The sequence below is a fragment of the Clytia hemisphaerica genome, unplaced genomic scaffold (assembly GCF_902728285.1).
Source record: "Clytia hemisphaerica strain Z4C2 unplaced genomic scaffold, Clytia hemisphaerica genome assembly, whole genome shotgun sequence".
In the NCBI taxonomy this organism is placed as follows: domain Eukaryota; kingdom Metazoa; phylum Cnidaria; class Hydrozoa; order Leptothecata; family Clytiidae; genus Clytia; species Clytia hemisphaerica.
The window spans coordinates 394,705-417,211 of record NW_027104192.1 but is presented as its reverse complement, the minus strand read 5'-3'; the positions used below and the strand labels follow the sequence as shown (position 1 = coordinate 417,211).

General features: G+C 35.7%; 2 protein-coding genes across 2 annotated transcripts; both read left to right on the top strand.

Annotated features, from left to right (window-relative positions):
• Window positions 1-4,982: 4,982 nt before the first annotated feature.
• Window positions 4,983-14,162, top strand: LOC136815147 (coatomer subunit epsilon-like; the record flags this gene model as incomplete). Its single annotated transcript, XM_067071596.1, has 12 exons — window positions 4,983-5,096; window positions 6,187-6,249; window positions 6,436-6,536; window positions 6,795-6,891; window positions 7,182-7,231; window positions 7,694-7,747; window positions 8,402-8,423; window positions 8,745-8,804; window positions 9,011-9,166; window positions 12,725-12,793; window positions 13,137-13,211; window positions 13,846-14,162. Coding segments are annotated over 12 exons (918 nt in total), but the record flags the coding sequence as incomplete, so codon positions are not given.
• Window positions 14,163-14,711: 549 nt separating this feature from the next.
• On the top strand, window positions 14,712-21,294 carry LOC136815144 (metaxin-1-like). The gene is made up of 8 exons (XM_067071594.1): window positions 14,712-14,841; window positions 15,545-15,614; window positions 16,518-16,600; window positions 18,286-18,378; window positions 18,758-18,937; window positions 19,418-19,494; window positions 20,384-20,565; window positions 21,041-21,294. The coding sequence occupies exons 1-8, from the start codon at window positions 14,767-14,769 to the stop codon at window positions 21,202-21,204; spliced, it is 924 nt and encodes a 307-aa protein (XP_066927695.1). The 5' UTR covers window positions 14,712-14,766; the 3' UTR covers window positions 21,205-21,294.
• The last annotated feature ends 1,213 nt before the right edge of the window (window positions 21,295-22,507 follow it).

The following is a 22,507-nucleotide window of genomic DNA, read 5'->3' as shown; positions in this document are numbered from 1 at the left end:
GTGACTTGAAGCGTAATTGCCTAATAAAGTTGTAAAATTTTAATGATGGACACAAGAAAGTTACGAGGAAGTTTGCATGCGTTTCATGTGTTGTGTAAAATTGCTTATAATTTGGCTGCTTTTTTTTTAATTGAATGGATTGTAATGTTTACTGAACTTCTAGTTTGATGGATGAACTTGTTTGATAAGAATGAGGACCCTGCCGACGCACCGGACTTAACGAACACCGTACACCCGAAAGTCCGGTTTATAATGATAATTTTTTTTACCACTGGACAACCTCTACACCGGACTTAAGAAAGTCGGATGTCTGGTGTCGGAGAAGGATATTTTTTTCCACCGGACAATCAAAACACCGGACATGACCAGTCTGGTGCGTCCAACGTTTCTTAATTTTTTGTTTCATAAATGTCCGACGTCCAAAATTCCCTGTATGCAACACCGGACTGACACCGGACTTATTGCGTCTGGTGTAACGAAAGGTTACTTTTTGCCACCAGACAAATACACCGGACAGTCCGGTGCATCGGCAGGGTCCTTAAGAATGATACCAAGAATTTCAATCATTGCATGTTCATAACCTGGCAGCTCAAAATATGGCAATAATGGGTATAATGGGGCATCAGAGAACGTCATAGAAACAAATAAGTGTTTCATCACATTTATAACTGGATCATTTTCAGCACTATTTTCATATTGACAAACAAACTTCCGAAAGGCATCAACTGAATACAATGCTTGAATAACAGAATTGAAAAAACACACATTTCGACCAAAATTGGTAAGCCCTGTTGGACAAATTCTGTCTGGAGAAGCTGACATATTATTAAAATAATCAATTTTGCAGTACATACAGTAAACACGGCTAGCAAAAAATAATTAATTTGGTTGAATGGCAAACAAAAGTTGCTTCAATATACGGTATCTTTTAAACAGAAGGGCAAGCAAGGAGGATATACTCGAAGACCAAATGTAAAAAATGAGAAGTAATTTGTAGCACAATAAATTTTAAAATTGACTTCCCTGATCTGAAGACCAACCAACCAAGTACAATAACTGCTGTCGATTTGATTGAAATGAAGTCGAAACCAAAACAGTGACCAAAAAAGAACGATGCCAATCAAGGATCGAAGCCAAGAAAAACAGGACAAATTATAGTAAATTGTAATGATGATAACAGAAAGTAATGACTCAATAAAAATTCAAAAAAACAGCCAAGCAGTTTCTCAGAATTGCGATTCAGCCAAATTCGGAGGAAAAAAAAGAGAATAACCATTTTGATGATAAACTGAAACCATGACAACGAATCTGTAGAACCAATCAGTGTCAAGATATCTCTATCGCTGTGACGTCAAACAGGATAGGGAGCATAATGGCATCACTTTCGTTTTGATATAAATTCAAATATAACAATTCACTATAACGGAGGTAATTTGTTTTATCATTTCCCGGGATATTCTTCACGCTTGTTATCTCCTAAATATTGACGTCACGGGTCACGGAGGGTTGACTCGTTCTTCGTATCATTCTGACGTATACATCAAATTTGATATGACGGAGGTAATTTGAGTTAGCATTTCGGTGAATATCCTTTGTATTTTATCTCCTTTATATTTTGGTATCGCGCAACTCGGAGATTCGAAACGTTTTTCCCATCTCCTGCCTTATAGATGGTTGAAAGAATGGAAAGTTAAAGGTACGCACACACGATAGCAAAATTGCTTCGCTCATGTACATTCGCTTCGCAAAAATTTCGCGTGGACAAAATTTCGCGAAAATGGCCAAAATATGCAAAAATCGCGAAAATTAACCCACACGTAAATTAATCCACTTAAGGTAGCTAATTTTCAAACAGTCTGGGAAATCCTCTCAATTGCATGCTTATGTTCCGAGGGCGTAAGGGCGTAATTGCATGGTTATAATTTACGCCCGCTCCCGCCCCGGTTGAAATTGCTTAGGGATTTCAAGGGGTTCAGAATTCTCTAATTCGGGCGAAGGCATGGTTTAAGGGGACCCGTCCATATTTATTTGACAACGCAAACCGTCAAATTGACGTTATCCTCTGAGCACCCCCCACCCCCCACAGATAACGTCAAGCGATGTACTGATGTCTACCAAAGATTGTAGCCATTTTTCATCAAAGTTTTCCCGTTCCCTCGCAAAGTCCGTACTTGATTGTACCCATGCGTGTATGTGTTCTTTTAACTAATGACCTTTATGCCGTGTTTTAGTCGTACCACCTTCTTTGCCAGCTTGTGCGATGTGGTTCGCTCGATCGCGCAAACAATGAAAATATGATGTAATGATAACATAGCGCGAACCAATGGGATTATGCGAGCAGCAAATTTTCATGTATTTCATAAACGACTATGTTTTGGAAAGCTTATAAAGTATAGTGTGGTTGGTGGTTACAAGTATCCGCGATTTTCACAAAAAGGTATACCTTTGATTTTTTATAACGCCAAACCTAACTTTTGAAACCCCCCCCACCCCCTCATAACGTCAATTTGACGTTTTGCGTTGTCAAATGAATATGGACGGCTCCCCTAACGGGCAATCCATTTTTACGGAATTTATTTTTACGGAATCTTCTTCTACGATAAATTTTGAGTAAAACTGCCCTAGGCTTTTGAAATTCAACAGAGCTTTCGGAAGGAATTACGTGTCAAAAATATAGGAAATTTTAAAGCGTGCAATTACTCGCTTACCGCTAAAGCCGTCACCCGTCAATCTTGCTTAACGCTTACCGCCCGTTTCAGAACAATTTCGATAAGCGTGTAATTACACGCTTAAAAATTCTGCCATTTTGATAACCGTGCAATTGCGCGCTTACGGCCTCGGAACATAAGCGTGCAATTGAGAGGATTTCCCAGACTGACAAAGGAAAAAGACCATGAACACGTCAGTGAAGTCAAGTTTGAAGTTATCTTGTATTAGAAAAATATTCAATTATCTCCTGAGTTTGTCTTCTTACCTTCTTCATTTTCAATGAAGCACTCAAAGTTTACTGAAGGTAAGCACATAAGATATTCTTATAATTAATGATATTCCCTGAAACACCGTTCGTTGTGCGCTGAGGTGGAGTGCGTGACGTAACTCGCGCGGCAACTAACTCGCCTTCTGTTGGAAGATCATACCAGACCCGATCAATCAAACTTGTCGAACCAATCGAACAATCGAACTAAAAAAATTAGTCGAACCTAATCAAACACTCACAATTTTTGAAGCAATAGTTCGATTAGTTCGGTCAGTAAAAAGTTCGATTAGTTCGATGATATTAAATCATCATAGCAAAAACTTTGTCCTGGCACGCGATTGCCATTTCGACAGTTCCCGGATTAACAGCTTGACGTTTATTGTACCCGGACATTTGTCTATCCGGAATAAAGTCCGTAGCCCCTCTGTTGCGATTTCGTGCGCGGCCGAGTGGCGGAATACTACGCCCTAACAAACCGCCTCTGGCGCTAAAAGGATACAGGAAATGTGTGTAATCCGTTATTGGAGGTAATTTCCCGATTTACATTCCGAATTTGGCTTTGAAAAGAAGCTAATATACGGTGGTGGAGCAGCACCAACTTGTCGAACAAAATTGGTTTATCGAACTGATCGAACCGAAACCCATTGATCAAACTTAATCGCACACTCACAATCTTTAAAGAAATCTTAGAGTTCGATTAATTTTTTTAATCGAACTTTAATCGTTCGATAGAGTTCGATTAGTTCGAATCGAACTTGCCGAACCAATCGAACAATCGGGTCTGGATCATATTGGGCATTTTGGCGTTACCACCCTTGTGTAAATACAAATGCACCCGCTGCTTCGAGGGCGGTAACACCAAAACGGCCAATATGATCTTCCAACAGAAGGCAAATTTGTTGCCGCGCAAGTTACGGCATGCACTCCACCGCGGCATACAATGGAGCGTGTTTCAATGAATATCATTAAATATAAGAATATCTTATGTGCTTACCTTCAGTAAACTTCGAGTGCTTCATTGAAAATGAAGAAAGTAAGAAGATAGAAAATGCGCAGGATAATTTTCATTGTAACAGTTTGGTCAATCATCGCTGAAAGTTTGAAAAAGTTTTTCCGACGCAAAAAAAAAATTTCAGCCAATTAAAAGCACAGCGTGCTTATACTTACTATGTTTCCTACACCATCTAGGTTAAAAAAAGTTTGAAAAGACACAAACGCCACTTTTTAATGAGTGATGTTATGATTTTTTTGATTGCGGCCGCTTACAGGAACTCGCCAAATGTTCCTAACTGAACATGATCGAAGGTAATCGAATTGATTGAAAAGATCGAAAATGGTCAAAGAAAATGCCATAATATGGATAGAGGGTCAAGTGAGTATTTTTTATTACTGATAAAATTGATAGTTGGTCACTGGCCGCCTTTGATTATTATCGATCATTATCGATTACTTCGATCCCAATCGAACGTTCAATTGGTACTGTCCATTTGGCTTATTGAATGAATGTCTAACTACGATCGATTACGCCTTTTTTTTCAAAACTTATCCTATCTTTAAGAGCTTCTGAGAGCTTTGAAAAGAAAAAAATGAGGGGTCATAGGCCTCCAGAGGATAAGTGATTGTAAATATACTCAAATTTCAGTGTCGAAAATTTGACTAAAATTGTCAAAAAAGGTTAAGAAAATAGCATGAAAAAAAATTAAAAATGTGTAAAAAAAGAAAAATATAATTTTTTCCAGTCAGGCTTCTTTAATTTTGGCATATCTCTTTTTCTAGTGTAGCTAGAGACCTGAAATTTGGAAGGAGAAATCTTTGTTTGTGTTTAAAAATACTATTATATAAAAATAAAAGTGTTGTTATATAAAAATATTTTAAAAATATTTAGTATATTTATCAAAATAACGAAAGGATATATCTTTTTTTGAAAAAAGAAGACATTGTTGAAATGAGTCAAAAAAGGTGGTAGGACCCATTTTCAAAGGGCCTCTAGAACAAAAAGTTATAAGTAAAGAATAAGTTTAGAAGGATTCAAAGTTCACAGAAAAATTTGGTTCACAGAAACATTTGGTTTGACGTCAACAAAAGTTGCGTGACTTCTGGAGTTGCTAACCTATACAAGGTCTGACGGTAGAAGTTCTGTAATCCAGAATAGTTTGAAGAAAGTTTGAAGGTAGTTTTTCAAAGCATTGCCTCTGCCTGGTCCTGGACTTTCTCCTGATTTCATATGTTTTCAATCGCTTTATCAAACTCTATCTTCTTGAACGGTTCATCGAGCAATTCGTCAATTTCTTGTTTTATCAGCTAAGGTTATTAAAAACTCCTGTAAACAAGATCCTATTTCTCAAATTGCAAATCATTGAGTTTGTTTCTATAAAATCACCTTTTCCGCATGGCATGGACCAGGGGTTTAGGTACCCCCTAAGAAAATAGGTACCCCCTGAATTTTAGGTACCCCCAAAGAACAGATGTTAGTAGGTACCCCCTGTGATTGGTACCCCCTTTGACTTGAGTATATGTCAAGAAATGAAAAAATTGTATATTTTTACAATTAAAAAGAATAATGATAGTTAGATAAAAGCAAGATAAAATATAGTTCCCAAGCCCCCAGACCTTACTGCATAAAAGTTAGATACCCCCAGAGATCATAGGTACCCCCTGAAATTGAAAAAAAATCCAGCCCCCAGCTTTTTTCAGGAAGATTTTGGTTGTAGCCCCCCCCCCTGCGGGCTGGGGGGTGTTCATGCCATGTTCCGTAATTCAAACTTCTCAGAAAAGGCCTGGGAAAATGTGCGCTCCACCGTTGTGTATAAAATTGTTTGGGAGGTAAACGAGCGGGTTTTTGCCTGCAAGGGGTTAGGAAAAGTGAGTTTTCAGCTTCTAACTTTTGATAGCGAGCTCCTTTTGGCAAAAGATTTTCAGGGTGGTATAATATCATGAATAGATTGAACATACTAAAATTTGAGGGGATTTTATTTGACAGAACTTAAGAAAAGCTCTGAAAAGCTCAAAAAACCAACTTTCCCTAAGGAAACGCAGGCAAAAACTGGTTTGTTTACCTCCAGAGCCCAAACCGTGGAGAGTATCAAAATAATGCGCGCGCATTTTAGTTTTACAAATTACGGGAAAGGTGTATTGCAAATCATTGAGTTGTTTCTATAAAATCAGGAAAGTAGACATACTGATTTATTTTATATTTTTTCATTTCTCAGCCTTCATCATCTGACCTGAGAGTGGAACGAGATGTATTCTTATATAGAGCATACATTGCACAGGTATTTTCTTTATATTCATTTGTTGATACACTATGTTTTTTATCGCTTTTTGATTTTATTTTTCACCCTCCAAGCTTCTTTTTTGATACAGCTCCAACTACAATGCACATTTTCAATTATAAATGTATGTAACTCGCAATATGTTCACTATTGTTCTTTGAATAATCAGAACTGAATATTTTTTAGGGAAAATATGGTCTCGTTTTGAGCGAAGTTACAGCATCATCGCCGCCAGAACTTCAAGGTGTTCGTCTTCTCGCTGATTACTTACAGAACCCTGGCAAAAAGTATGTCTTAATTCTCGTTGAAAAAAGTTGTGTTTTAGTAAATTTTCGCTCCTAAATTAAATTCCTTTTGGTTTCAAACACAGAAGTTTCTAGCTTGTACAATAACACAGTTTCTAGGAGATTTCCCTTCGGTATTTTGCCCAATATGTATAATTTCTGCAAGGACTTCGCTGTTGGCCTGAAAAATTGCTATAAAGGACTCTTCTTATTGAACTAATTGTTTCAAGATTTTTCTATTTAAAAAATTTTTTTTCTTAGGGAGACTATCATAAAATCAATTGAATCAAAACTGAATGGAAGTGACTTTAGTGAATATTTTCTCCTTATGGCTAGTGTTATATATTTCCATGAAAATGTAAGTCAACTTTGAGTGCTGAAAAAGTAAAATCAGATCCAACGGTTGTGCACGCTACAGAAAGCAACCCATTAGATTTGTCTATTCATTTTACCACCATTTTGGAGCAGAAAAAGCTTTTGATGCTAACCTGATGGAAGAAAGTATGAAAATTCCAACCAACTAATTCTTACTTTCTAACTAATTATTTTAAAACTTTCTTATATTATCCGTTGCCTCTTAAAGTTAGTTAAATTTTTATATCCATATTTTAATCAAGGTGATTTTTATTCACTTTTTCCTTCATGTAGGATACAGATTCGGCTCTTAGATGTTTGTTTCAATCGACTGCACTAGAATGGTATGTAGTTTAGTGTATTTTTCTATTTATTAAGGCTAATGACGTTTTTAAACCCTGGGCTAAATTATATCTGTTATCTTTGATCAGAGTTTCTTTAAAGAAGTCATTGCAGTATTAAAAGGTCAAATGGCGCTACATCAGTACAAGTATGCGAGGGAAATTACATCCAGCGCTCTCTATGCATTTACACTGCTATCGAGTAGTGCTTCTATTAGGGTACTTTTATAACGGGTACTTTTCAAATTAAAACTCTGATTAAAAGATTTTGGTTGGCAGAGATTGAGAAATTCTTCATCCAGGTTTTATATAAAGCCCATTGGCTAAGACACTTTAAAACTGTTTCATTAATAAAAGTAGGTTGAAGAGTAAATTCTATCAAATATATCAGGAAAGGAGATGTAGAGTAAAACTTTCTAGACAAAGTGCTTTGAATTAAAATCCTTACTTATTTTATTATAACAGTTCTGCACTCTCTGTACAAATATACATCAGTCTTGACAGATTGGACTTAGCAAAGTAAGTGAATATTTGTAGTTACGGAATAACCTCTAATGCTTGCACTGTGCTTCCCATTTTTGTGAACAAAAGTATAGTCCTTTTTTAATTTGAGTTGTATTTTTCTGTTGTTATCTGACCATTTAACATATCTCCTACCATTTTGCTAACTGAACATTTTCAAACAAAAGAAAGACTAACTTTCTCCCCATCTCGCGCTTCACAAGCACAAACATTGAAAAATCCTTTGTCAGCATTAGAGGCGCACCCCTTCTTCTACCTTAAAAGAAGAAATTTTAGCGGAAAGAAAATTTGGCGGATTTCGCGGATTTGGCCAGAATCCGCCAAAATAAGTTCCCGCCAAAATTTCTTTTTTCCGCCATCCGCCAAATTAAATTCCCGCCAAATTAAACTTTTTGAAAATATGATCTCTTTTAAGGTGGTTTTGCATTTTTTTTGCTGTTTTTACGCCATTTTAAGGATAAATTTTCAGCAAACGCCAAATTAAATTCCCGCCAAATTTAGTTTTTTCGTCCATCCGCCAAATTAAATTCCCTCTAAAAAGCTTTTTTGGCCATCCGCCAAATTAAATTCTCACCAAAATTTCTTCCTTTAAGGTATATCGGAAAAATGATATCTTAAATGTTTACAATAATTTTTTTCCTTTTTTTTTAGAACTGAAATTGGGAGGATGCAAGTGAGTATTCAACATGATTAACCTTCAAATTTGACAAAACACCAGATGTTCCCCAGTTCATACAAGCCATATTTTAGAAGGACAGGGCAGCGTCCGTTGTTGGCCAAAAAGAACACTTTTTCCAGTTTTTTTCCGCTAAAAAGGCTGCTTTTAGCAAAATGTTCGTTGTTTCAGGAGGGCAGCGTCTGATAACTGGAGGCTAAAAGGGCATAAAAATGGCCTGATAAATGTAATTTATGCCCTCTACAAAAAATACAAACTTGGACACATTGTAAATGTTGAGTATTATTGATCTTCAACCTTTCTTCGTACTCTCTTCAGCAAAATGATGAAGATGCAACTCTTACTCAATTAGCCATGGCATGGTTCAATCTGGCTGTGGTTTGTTTTTGTCTATTATGTTTTACTCGTATCATTATCAGAGTTCATGTTCTATACTGCGCTCTTATGGTAAACTTTGAGCAATGCATGGCTGAGTGGTCTAAGGCATTAAGCCTACAAACCAACTCTTGAAATGAAATATCATCATCAACTAATATATTATGATATCCTTAATCTGATGTCTAAAACACTTGTTGATATTTCAGGGTGGTGAGAAGTGTCAAGATGCTTATTACATTTTCCAAGAACTCATCGACAAATATTCCAGTACAATCTCCATGTTGAATGCACAAGCAACTTGTTACATGAGAATGGGAAAGTTTGAAGATGCAGACAGTAATTTACAGGAAGCTTTAGATAGAGTAAGTAAACTTTAAAACTTTAAAGGGGAACTTAACATTTTTTTAAGATCATGCTTTTTTTGTCTTCAAGTACTAGACAATATAGTAGAACTTCGAAAATATATTATTTCCACTCTCAATCTATTTTTTGGTTGTTTTATTAAGATAAGTTCGCTTTAACGACCAATTAAGTTTATTTTTTATGCAATAATAATGGATATTTTTATTATAATGTAACAAAGTTCTAGGCGCACGAGGGCCTCTGGAACTGATCGTGATTATACAACGTATTTTACAATTGTCTTGTGTTGAATCTTTTCGGGTGTTTACTCCATGCAGTGTTGAGTCTTTCTTTGAAGACTTTGACTGTCTTTGCTTCAGCGACATCTTTTGGCAATTTATTCCAGGTTGGTATAGTTCGATAAAAGAAGGAATTCGTTTGTACACCACGGAGTCCATCGCTTCCAAAGTTTGGAATCATCTCAAAGTTGTGCCTTCTGTTTGGTCGCGTTCGACGGGCTATCTTGTTTGGGATGGTATCTTTTTCGTAATAGTTGATGTGCTTGTAAAGTTGGACCATGTCACAAAAGTGTCTTCTAAACTCGAGCGTAGGAAGATCTAATTCACGCAATCGTTCTTCATAAGACATATTACGACATTTTTGAACAAGTTTTGTTGCCCGTCTTTGTACTCCTTCAATCAGATTTACGTGTTTACGTAGAAACGGAGACCATACTGACTGAGCGTACTCCAGATGCGGGCGAACAAACGTACAATACAATGTTTTAAATGTACTTGTACTCATGTTTACAAATCCTCGATTGATTATGCCAAGTATCGCGTTTGCTTTTTTGACTTGCTTTGCAATGTGTTCTTCAAATGTAAGTTCTGAGTCAATGAGGATTCCAAGATCTTTTTCTTCAAAGACGTGTTCCAATTGGCGTCCATCTAGGGAATATGGATGAGCATGTTTGATGTTTCCAAACTTTCCTAGCGTCAGAACGTGACACTTTTCAGGATGGAATTGTAATAGCCAGTCTTTCGACCATTCTACAAGTGTGTCTATATCATTCTGAAGGGAAACAGAGTCTTCGATGCAGTTGACTTCTTTGAAGATTTTGGTATCATCAGCAAACAGTAGGATCAATGAGATGACCTTTTCAGGAAGATCATTGATGTATAGCACGAACAGTATTGGTCCCAGTACACTACCCTGTGGAATACCACTCACTACAGGGTCTGTAGTCGAGAAGGACTGGTTCACTTTTACTGATTGTGTTCGACCTGTTAGAAATGACGTTATCCATTTTAAGATTGAACCGTTGATGCCATATGCTGATAGTTTCTTGCATAGTCGACGGTGGGGTACAGTGTCGAAAGCCTTAGCAAAATCGAAGTAGATACTATCAACAACGTTTCCTTTCGAGATGCTCTCATAACATTTATCCAGATAGTACAAAAGCTGTGTCACGGTTGAACGGTTGTTAATGAAGCCATATTGTTTGTTCGATAAAAGATTATGATCGGAAAGGTGCTTCATGATGTGTTTCCTCAGTATTGATTCCATTAATTTGCACACTACCGATGTCAAACTAACAGGTCGATAATTGACTGCCAAATTCTGAGGTCCCTTGTTTTTGTAGATAGGTGTGACATGTGCCACCTTCCAATCTCGTGGTAATGAGCCTTCAACTAAAGATTTGTTCATGATTACAGCTAAGGGTAGAGAAAGATAGTCAGATAATTCCGCTAGTATCCTAGGGTGTATTTCGTCTGGACCGAATGACTTATTATGGTTGAGCTCTTTCAATTGATTCTGTACCATCTCCTCAGAGATATGAATATCTCCGATGGATGAATCAGTTCTCTTTTCAAATGCAGGAAGCTCACCTACTGCTTCTTTTGTGAATACACTGCAGAACTGTCGTTGAAGTATATTGGCTTTTTCGTGATCTTCATGCTTTAACGATGTTTTGACATTTGGTGATTCAAGTAGTGATGAAACTGTACTAGAAGATTTCATCTTGTTACGCACATGTGACCAGAAGATCTTCGGTTTGGTCTTTGCGTTATCACAAATTCTTTGTTCGTAGTTCCTGTGAGCTTGTCTCATCAATTTGTTCACTCTGTTTCTTACAGGGGTGTATTTTGCTCGATTGTATTCTTTTTCTTCGGGCGGTGATTTCATCCATTTCCGATGGAGGCGTCTCTTCTCTGCTATTTCTTTCCGAAGTTGAACTCCAATAGGTATTTTACCTTTCTTCTTCCAGTTTTGACCACCGATGATCTTTATGGGTACAAAACGGTTTCGTATATCCAAAATCTTCTTTCGGAAAAGCTGCCAAAGCTCCTCGGTTGACTTAGAATTAGCCATCTCGGGAAATTGCTTGTACCAATCATCAGAGTTGAGACCTTGTTTCATTGCTTCAAAGTCTGCGTCCTCGTACTTGTATCTTTCTGATTTAGGTTTCAATACAGCATCACATTTGATACTGAAGGTCAAGCAACTATGATCGCTTAAACACAAAGGACTGAGATACTCTAGACATAGAGCTTGGTTAGCTTCACCTGTTAAAATGAGATCGACTAAAGATGGGTCGTCAGTCCCACGGCATCTGGTTGGTTCGTCTACACTTTGGTGGAGAAAGGAGTCGCGAAGGGCTTCAAGAAATTTTTCTTCTTTACTTTCCTCGAGATGTGGCGTCGTCCAATTTTTCCAATTGATTGTTGGGAAGTTAAAGTCCCCGACAAAGCATTTATGAGAGTATTTGTTGTTTGATGCGATATCTTTGATTAGATGATTCAACTTGTTGTTATTTTCAGCTGACGTGTCATTGTTCGTAGGGGAGCGATAGATACAGGAGAAGACCAGGAGATCGTTTCCGGATAGACGAATTTCGATTGTGGATGCTTCATTGAAATTGACTTGGTTCATTGATTGGTTGACATCGGTGACTAAATGTTTGATCGATGAATGAGCAAGAATAATTATCCCGCGACCGATGCCAGTGGTCATGTTCGTATGACTGACACATTTATAATGTTTAAGCTCGTGTTCGTGTAGCTCTCGCAGTCCACCGTGCTTTGGTTTCACCTCACATATCGCAATGATGTGGGGATGATGTTTCTCTACATCAAGCACAAGTTGTCGCTTCTTCTCGGGTGTTAGCGTGTCGGCGTTGCAATAAAAGATCCTGATTTCGTTGATCTTTATTTCAACATCATCTACTTGATTTACGTTATGGTTTTCTTGATTAATTTTGCGACTGGATAGAGCTCAAAATTATTTTTTTTTTCTTTGCAGCACAATATTAGGATAAAATAAGTTTTCTTACACATTTTAACAAAATATTACTGATTTTTCCTTTATACCTTCTTTTATAGCAATATATGGATCAAATTTTGCATTTTTTTACTAAGTCCATTCGCTTAAAGTGTTTTCTTTTTTTTGCGTCCACATAAAAACCACCCTCAAGGGAATTAGTTTAATTATGCTGACATGGCTCCCACTTACTTGCACAAAAAAGAGTACATACTTAAAGGAAATAGACCTTTAACACTTCTCCCTTTCAATTGTAGGATAGTAACAACCCAGAAACACTTTGTAATATGGCAGTTCTTGCGCAACATCTTGGTAAAGCACCAGAGGTATGTGATTTTGCAAGAAATGGATTTGCTTTGTTTTCCTCTATTCATGATATACACCACTGGGGAGTCTTCTAAAAAATTTTGAAATATTCCACCCAATACGACGTCGCTTAAACAATAGAAAAAGTGACGTATTGAGTGGAACAAAAACAGAAAAGTTGCATAATTTCGTGAAGTCATTGCAGTTGTGCATATTATGAATATTTATTTTGTTTTCAACAAACAGGGTGTAACACCTGCCAAAGAAATTTTGTTTTTCTCAAAAAATCTAATATTTACAACCACATTTTTACAATCCTTGAAATAGTGGTAATTCAAGTTCTTTTTTATTTCGATTTCCTAGGTTAGCAACCGATTCATTTCACAATTACGAGCTGGTCACGATCGCCATTGCTTCACCAAAGACTACCTGAAAAAGGTTACACGTTTTTTTTATAAGAACATCCCAAATTTTTGAAGCCTTCGGATGCTCTCAACTTTTTCAGTTTCAAGCCTAAAAATGTTCTTATATTGACCATTTGTGGATATTTTTGTCCTAAGAAGTATGGTGTTTTTGAGTCCATAAAGCCTTAGAAAGTTCTTAACTTGTTCTTAACATTTTGACTATCGAAGCCTTATGCTCTTATATAGTTTGTTCTTATTAAAAAGGTTGTTCATAGCTCTTTAATTCCTTGTGTAAAAAATTGTATCATCTTTTGAAAGGGTTTCATAAAGTCTGTCTCAATATAATCTGCAGCGGAGACTAAAAAGAAAATTGATTTTTTCTTCGTTGTTTTTCGTCTTATTTTTTCCGAATTTATTTGATTATTTTCTATTTCATAATATATCCAACTTATTATCTTTTCAACAAGCACGAAACAACTCGAATTCCTGCGAATTCTATTAAAAGCCTTCTTTGTCTTCACTGCAGATCATATTGAGACAGACTTTAAATATTTAGGATTTGATTGTTTTCTTTTATGAGGCAAAATCAAAATTGTTCTGGCTGATTTCGCTGTTGTCCCCAAATAATGCATATTTTTACAAATATTTTTTGTCAATTTGATTTTTAGGAAGCAGATTTTGATCGTATCGTTGAAAGTTACGCTGCATCGGCAAAAGCTCATTAACAGTTAAATTATTATTATTTTTATATAATTTGAATTTTCAATGTACACATCTATTTTTAATTCTTGACTTTGAGCCTTATAAATAGTGTCACCCTTTTATCCCAACATTTTAATTAAGCCATTTAACACTTCGAATCTTTTCGATTAAGATCTATTCTTTTGAGTTTTTTGTATATCTTTTTGTGCAAGTGTAGGGATCGATAAATTTTTTATTTATTTACAGAAAAAAAATTATATACATAAAATGGATAAAATTTCGATGAATAAAATAAATTTGTTTGTATTATTGCGCCTGATTGTTGTTACAAGTTGCGCGAAAGGGACAGGTCTAACAATTGTAAAAGTATATACAAAATCTTGCTCGTTAATTGGAAACACCTAGGATAAACATCTTGATTTGACAAATTATAATGATATGTACAACTATAATTTGAACTCGACCCAAATGATGTTTGTTTGCGCAAAAGAGAACTAGAAAAGACTTTCAACTCTACGGAAGCCCGAAGCGACTTTTGAAATGAGTTTCAGACAAATAGTTACTTAAAGGTTTTATTTTTACATAAGTGTTCCCGTTTCATATCAGACACATATTTCATATCAGGACAGTGTCTGCCTATTATTATATTATGCTGATATAAGCAAAAAATGTTTTTCTTTTCCTTTTTCTGACCAATCTTGCTCCACATCCGTGTCAATCCAATGTAAAAAAGCTTGCGAATTAAAAGTGAAGAGTAAGCAAACGATTTTTAAAAATTTAAAAATGTCATACGTTGATCCGAAGATTGGATGTAACTTTGTTGTTGTTTTTGTTTTAGTCAATAAATAAACGAATACAAAACAAAAGAAAGAAAAATAAGTTAATCAATGGAATTACTGCATTGGCGTGGTGAGAAGAAATGGGCCTTACCATCAATCGATATTGATTCATTGGAATTACTGGTGAGATACTGATAATTTCTATGTTTTTATATTTTTAAAGGACAATTAACGTATCTCCTATATACAATTTGCTTACTCTTAGGTTCCAAATAAACGGCCCCCGCTTGTTAATTTTTCGAAAATTTTCCAACCCCCCCCCCTGGACCTTTTTAGGACCCCCCTCCCCCGTTTATTTGGAACCTAAGAGTACATAAAGAAAAACTTTTTCCCCGTTGAGTTAAATTCTTTTGTTTATTCTGATTTGTCAGCATAAAGGCATTCTTCTTTTTGATACCACAATATTTGTTTGGTAGGTTGCATCATACGCACGGTAGTTGAAAGAAAGTCGGCGTGAAGAATAGACTAGAGTCTACTTTTGGCTGAACTTTGCTTTTTGATATTTTTTTATGACGCTGAGTCCAGTGAAGTACTTAATCGCGCCATCCTGTCTATAAAAAAAGCTTTAAGTGGACCCCGGGCTACGTGAAGAATAACTTTTTTAAAATGAAGATTGAAATTAAAATGCGTTACCCTTCGATCCTTCATTATCGTCATCTTGCTTTTACCAAGATTTTACACAGCACTGTATATGTTTTGCAGATTTTATATTTCAATGAAAAAGATTGAGGGTTTTTCTGACAAAAATGATTAAACCTTTATATCCCAACCCATTCTAATAAAAATGTAAATTAGCAAGAATGTTTCTAATCTTTTTTTTACTCAGGCGTACGTCAAGTTCTCATCAGCCAATGTCGAAGTGAAACCAACCTTCAAATCGCTCGTGCAAAAGGAGGGTAAGATTGAAAAGCATTCTTAGACCATGTTCACACGTTACTGTTCCGTTTCGCTCCGGTATGATTTTCGTTACGGATCGAGTGTGCTCATATTGACTTTACAACGTTTCGGAGCAAGAAAACGGAACAGTTTTTTTTCCGATGAAAAAAGTGAAGCGAAACCGTTTCGATCTGTTTTGCTTTGTAACGTTCTTCTTTTTTGACGTTTCGAATCTTGACGTTCACATTTGTTTCGGAACCGTTTCGGAACGGAACGGAATGGAACCGTAACGTAACGTCTGAACATATGGTCTTATACAGTGGATCCTCAACTCGAACCACGCACGGGGAACGCATTTATTTTTTGAGTTAAGAGAATCTCGAGTTATGGAGAGAGGTTATAAGATATTGTAAACTGAAGGGACGAGAAAATTTGTTTGAGCAAAGGAGACATTCGAGTTATAGAGGCTCAAGATAAAGAGACTCTACTTTATCACTAAGTTACTACCAATCCTTTTCTTCAATGGTAATTCGCTTTTAGTTGACCGGAAGTCGAAATAGTTGTAAGGTACTCCCTTGATTCAAAGGTTTAGTTAGTGTTGTTCCTCTTATTTGCTGGGAGATACAATTTCCCCATAGATAATAAGAAAAATTAGGGAAAAATTGATTTTCTAAATTAGAAGGAGGCAATAATAGATTTTTTTTCATAGGGTCTAAGGTGTATCATAATGGTTTCTTGGCCGGGAGAGTCTCCCAGTGCCGTTGGATTCTTTGAGTGGACACTCAATACTTGTAGTTAGAGTAAAAATGATATGGTTGATATTTCATTCAAAATGGTTGAATTTCAATATAAGTAAAATGAAACGTAGAAGGAGAGCCCTGAAGACATATATGATATCAATAAATCAAATCTCATTTTTTTAGGGCGAACGTTACCATGTCTTTGTCTACCAGAAGATGAAGTTGTTTACGGAAATCAAGAAATCATCAAACATCTCAATTTAAAGGTTCGTTTTGTTCAATTCCACTTTTCGTGTACCTTTGTCTTGCTTTTAATGGATTTCTTGTTTTCATCCAATAAAGACGTGGTAATTTCGAGGGGAAAACGCATAACTCTCTAAAAAGTTTATTTACTGAACACAAACAAAATGATCTTTAGTAAGTTTGACCATCAAGCTTTGTTTTTGCTCAGCTTTGTGAGTTAAACCATAATAATTTATCATCCCCTAATTCTGACGTCATACTGTCGCAGAGAATCCTGTATAAACGGTACTGGCAGACTTAGGCGCTGAAAAATTCAACTAATTCAACAGAATATAACAAATTCAACTCATTTTGCCTACCCACCCTCTGTTTTTGCTATTTTTACCTTAACGTTAATCCGTTTCGGCACCTTCATAAACATCAATACCCGCATAAAACATTTAAAAAGGATACCATAAATTTCTATCAACTTTTTCAACATGTTTCTTTTCATGTTTCTTGGACCTACCCCGGTGGAGGTCCTATAAATTCACCTCTGTCCGTTCGTTCGTTAGTTACCAGCTTTTCTCGAGATTGGCTCATTAGTTTTTTCTGATTTTTTGCACAAAGATGTGTAACTATAAACCATCGAATGTGACGGAGCCCGATTTTCGAAAAAAAAAAATTTGCGCAAATTTGGGCCAAAAAACGGCTAAAAAACGGGTGTTTTGGACTTTGTGAAAAATTGGATCATTAATTTTTTCTGATTTTTTGCATGGAAGTAGGGTACCCTCATAGGTAAAAGATGGCTCAAGCAGATTTTTGCAAAAAAAATTTTTGTTGGTTCAAAAAAACGCATGTTTATCTATTAGAATCACTATTAGTAAGCATACACTAATGTTCTTAGTTAAATTACTCAATTTTTTTATGAGATAGATGTTTTTTTTGCTCACGAGGGCTTACTTTTGAAGAATATGTGTGTTTAGACATGAAATTTTGGTTGCTTGGCGTGTTTTTATAGAAAAACTGGTCAAATTCTATATTTTTTATAAGCACGTTATCAATTACTTAGGTATTAGCTTTTCTCGAGATTGGCTCTTTCATTCTTTATGATTTTTTGCAAAGATGCATAACTATAAACCATCGAATGTGACGGAGCCCATTTTTCGAAAAAAAATGTTTTTGGGCAAATTTGGGCCAAAAAACGGCTAAAAAACGGTTTTTTTGGACTTTGTGAAATATTGGATCATTGTTTTTTTCAGATTTTTTTGCATGAAAGTAGGTAAAAGATGGCTCAAGCAGATTTTTGTAAAAAAAGAATTTTTCAGCTCAAAAACGCATGTTTATCCATTAATAAGCATACATCAATGTTCTTAGCCAAATTACTAAATTTTTTGATGAGATAGATGTTTTTTTGCTCACGAAGTCTTGAATATGAAAGAATATTTCAAGAGCATGAATTTTGGTTTTTAAACGTTTTTTTATAAGAAACAAACGACTACTTTTAATAGATCGTCACTATTTGTGTTCTGAATGATTGTTTAACGGTCATGCGCACGTAGATATCAATTATATATGTGTTAAATGCATAACCAGGTAGGTCCATAAAAGTATCACTTGTTTCATCATACAAGTTGATCCAACCGAAGGTTTTTAGAAGAAATTTCAAACATAGAGTGTAAACGTGTTGTAAACGTATTCAGTAAAATTTTCTTTTTTCCTACATTAGCACTTTGATGCCAACACTTGGTTAGATGATGGATCCAAAAATTATTCTTTGGTTTTGAAAGCCATTATTGAAGAAAGATTGAAACCTGCAGTGGTATGTTTTAAACCCCGCATTTACGAATTTCTCAACAGGTTATCTAGGCAACATTTGCTGGTGGTCCCTAGAGGTCTTTGATCGACCGATTTCATCTGAAAATGGGCCAGTCTTTCGACCCTTTTGTCCGATTCAGTCAAGTAGTTAGAAACCATTGAACGAAATAACTTCTTAGTGTAGACTGGTTCAGGAGCTTTTAAATTTTCGTGTCAAAATTTCTTTTGAAGTCTTTGAGGGATTATTTTTCAAAAAAAATAAGTGTCTGTCTGGAATTTTAGTTTGAACATAGAATTGGGAATAACATAAATTAAAGTATTTTTTAAAACTTTCCCTTTTAACGTCTAAAGAAAAGACTAATATGGTTGACTTTTGTTCGTAGCAAGCAACTTTATGGATGGAAGTTGAAAATTACAGTGAAATTGTTCGTCCTGTTTTCGCACGTAATTGTCGCTACCCCATCAATTTTACGGAAGCGAAGAAGATTCATGATCGGATCGAAGAACATGTTTCATTATCGAAACACTTGTTGGAAGATGAAGATGCTACGAAAATGAAAAAGGTAAGGTGATCAGAGGGTTGTGTTGTTTTAGGATCTTTTAAAAATATTCCTTTTGATTTTATGGCATATTTTGGTACTTCCTTAAATATAATTGCTAATTTTAGGGCATATTATATGGATGGGGTTTTGTCCATCTGGCTTGAAATCACGGACCTATTTAGAAAAGTGGTACCATAATAATAGCACTACTCGATTTGGGTTTATTTGTAATTCAGTGAAATTTTCCGTTTGAATTTTTTTCACCGACATTGAGTAGTACCACGGCTACCATTAGGGTACCAATTTTTAAAAATTGTAAGCAAACATTTTGTTTGACCGGGATTGAGAAACTGTATCAAGGGTATATAAAGGTCAGTGCGTGAAACGTCATAAAATAGGTTATAATATAAGGGGACGAAGATGATGTTCTTGCACACTTTTTCTGTAAGAAAATAGATGGGATCAAGATATTCTATTATATTTTGTTTTTTTCATTTCCAGTTGATGGCAGAAGGAGCAGACGCGATTCAAACTCTTTCTCAGTTCCTCAAAAATCGAGATTTCATCTTCGGAGCCAGGTAAAAAGAATTGAAACCAAAGTATTCATGATATGCACCATTGCAATTTGCTGATTGGTTGAAAGTGACGTATTGACTGATTTTACGTCACTTCCAGCCAATGAGCTATTGGGTCCGTGATGTAATGTCAGAAGATATTGCAATGGCGCATATCATGAATAGTTGACGCTTCCTAATTCGATTTCAAGTGGAATTGGATTTTCATCGAATAAGGAAGATGATGGAAAAGTAGAGCGTCGTTTATGAGAGTTTCTTGTTGACGGCGCCTTTCAATATCATCGAAAAATGTAGCGTATCGAATTGTAGAGTGTCGAATTAGAGAGCGTGAGCTGTAGTTTAGGTTTTCATGGAATAAGGGAACGTATTGAATGTAGAGCTTCTCTTATGAGAGTTTCTCATTGATCATGGCTTTCAATATTATCGAATAGTAGAACGTATCGAACATTAGAATTTCGAATTAGAGAGCGTCAACTGTAAACGAGTTTCATCGTTCTTAAATTGTTTAGATTATATAAATTAGCGAAAATCTTCCATTATAGAATAAACTTTCGAATTTGTCGAAATTGAAGTGATCCCTTCTGCAAACAAAGTGTTTTTATTTCCACGGTGATGGTGGAAAACCTTTAAGATTAGACTGATTAAGATAAAGAGAAGACCACCAAAACTACTAACCAGGCTACAAAACTACCAAATCTCCTTGATACTATTTTTTATACTTATCGAAAGAGTTAGGTTTTGTAGTCATTAGAAAATATGATTGAATTAAAGTCCTCAAAGTGCTGGAAGTTGATGATATTTTTATGAAGTCTAGATTAAGTGTGGAAACTTTTTTAAGTCCATTTTAGGTCCATTCTCTCGTTTTAAATCGATATTTTTACTTCCCTTACAGACCTTGTTCAGTTGATGCTCTATTATTTTCGTGTTTGGCGCCCCTTGTCAAGATACCATTGAAAAGTGGGGAACTGCACAATGAGGTGCGAAAAACGGAAAATCTCGTTCAATACGTCGATCGTATTTTGATGAAATATTTACGCGAGATTGAAAGAGAGGAAAAGGATGATACGAATGAAGGTAAGGGAGATAAATCCATTCTCTTATTTTTGCCAAACAATATTTGTTTTTTTTAACTGGAACCTCTATAACTCGAATGTATCTCCTTAACTCGAACGAATTTTATGGTCCCTTCATTTAACAAAGCCTTATAAAACTTACTCCATAACTTGAAATTTCCTTAATTCGAACAAATTTGTGTTTGCCACCACTGTGTTGGCTTTTACATATTTTTCATCTGGTAAGGTCTGTAGGTGCGAATTTTTTTAATTAATGGTTGAATTTGCAGCCAAATCTTTCATTGGCATGACCTCGATCTTTCTCGAGTCTTTGGCTTGAATCGCTGTCCAATGACTCTGAGATAAAATCGAAGTTGTGCTCATAATAGATATACCATACTACATGCCATTTTGTAGACGTCCGCTATTCAGACGCGCGAAAGTAAGCGATGAATTGGAACGAAGTTTTTCATCAATCTTTTTCATTTTTTTTACAGAGAAAACACAAAAAGAAGAATCGAGCGCTAAGAAAACCAGCAAATCAGAAGACGAGGAGAACAAATATGATTGGTTGTTTTCTGTTGGCATAGCAACAGCTGCCATGGTTTCCTATGCAATTCATGTAGGCTTGATTCAACTTCGTCGTACAGCTGCTAGTTAAATTTTTTTTTGTATAAACAAATATTTTTTTGTTACATTTTTATTGATTTCTTATTTTCTTTGCGAAACAGAGTGTACATATTATGAAAAACATCAGTGTCAAAATTTTTCTCTCTCAGATGGATTTCCGTTCCAGCGATAAAGTCTGTCATTCTGAAGCGTAATGTATAGCCTGGGAATCCAAGCTCATAATTTTAGAAAAAACAAATACCTCACCTCACAAAGTTCTAAAATTATAGAGCTTGGTGCAGGTAGATTAGTCTGACACAGAATGTTATAAACAGTCTGTGTGTGAACCCTTGTTGACAGAGTTTCTGAACTTTGGAAACCCAGGCAAACACACATAATCAACTTACCATAAAACTCCTCCACAATCTATAAAGACTTTCAGAGCTACTAGAAACCAAATAAAAACAGCCACATATTTAGACTTCCAGCCAACAGCCATTTTGTTTTGAAATGAATCTATGTTTTCATTTTCATTTGTTTTCCTTTTTTCTGCAGAGTCAGCTTTTTCCATAAATTATGCGCGCGCATCGAAATAATCAAAATGCACGCGAAAGTACTGCTAGGTAATACGCCGAAAGCTGGCCAATCAGGCCTAACCTGCATTGCAGGGAAAAATCTCCCTGCAGGCGAGTTACCTGCGCCAAGCGTTAAACCAGCAGCAAAAATATCATAAACTAGACTGTGAAAAAAGTTTAACGCTTGGATTCCCAGGCTACGTAATGTATTGATATACTTTCCATTGGAAATCCAAATGAATTTACTTCACCCATGGAGGTAATAAAGATAGATAGAGGGTCAATGCCTTTTGTTCTATTCTGATTTATCATCGGAAGCAAACAGCTGTTTGGTTGCATTGGGAATAAGATGATTAATTTTGGGTATACTCGTGGGAATATTTAAGTTCGTAAAAAACTGAATAAAAAGATGTTGGAAACAACTCTAACAACTCTATTGTGAGATAATAACTTTGTTGATTAAAATAAGAAAAAGGTTGCCGTAACAAGCACAAAATCCTACATTTATAAGGGTCCCCTCTCATAAAATCATTGATAAATTTCAAAAATAATTCTATATTACGATTAGGTAACCTTTTAATTAATCATCCATCAAAATTTGAAAATCCCCTCCCTATTAGACCTAAAGATTTATAATGAAGAAATTTTCAAGGAAAATGTGCTGAAACTCTCAAAATTAGCACTGTGTTCGCCCAAAAATACATCGACATGAAATCATAGAACTATTGTAACCTTACTTTGAGAAAATTATTTTTGTATCGCGTTTGAACAAGAACTTTT

What these genes read in the sequence shown, in the direction of transcription:
- LOC136815144 (XM_067071594.1), top strand. Translation starts at nt 14,767, where the DNA reads ATGGAATTACTGCATTGGCGTGGTGAGAAGAAATGGGCCTTACCATCA. An exon ending in TCAAACATCTCAATTTAAAG is followed by an intron (nt 16,601 to 18,285) that starts GTTCGTTTTGTT and finishes TTCCTACATTAG; the next exon opens with CACTTTGATGCCAACACTTG. An exon ending in ATGCTACGAAAATGAAAAAG is followed by an intron (nt 18,938 to 19,417) that starts GTAAGGTGATCA and finishes TTTCATTTCCAG; the next exon opens with TTGATGGCAGAAGGAGCAGA.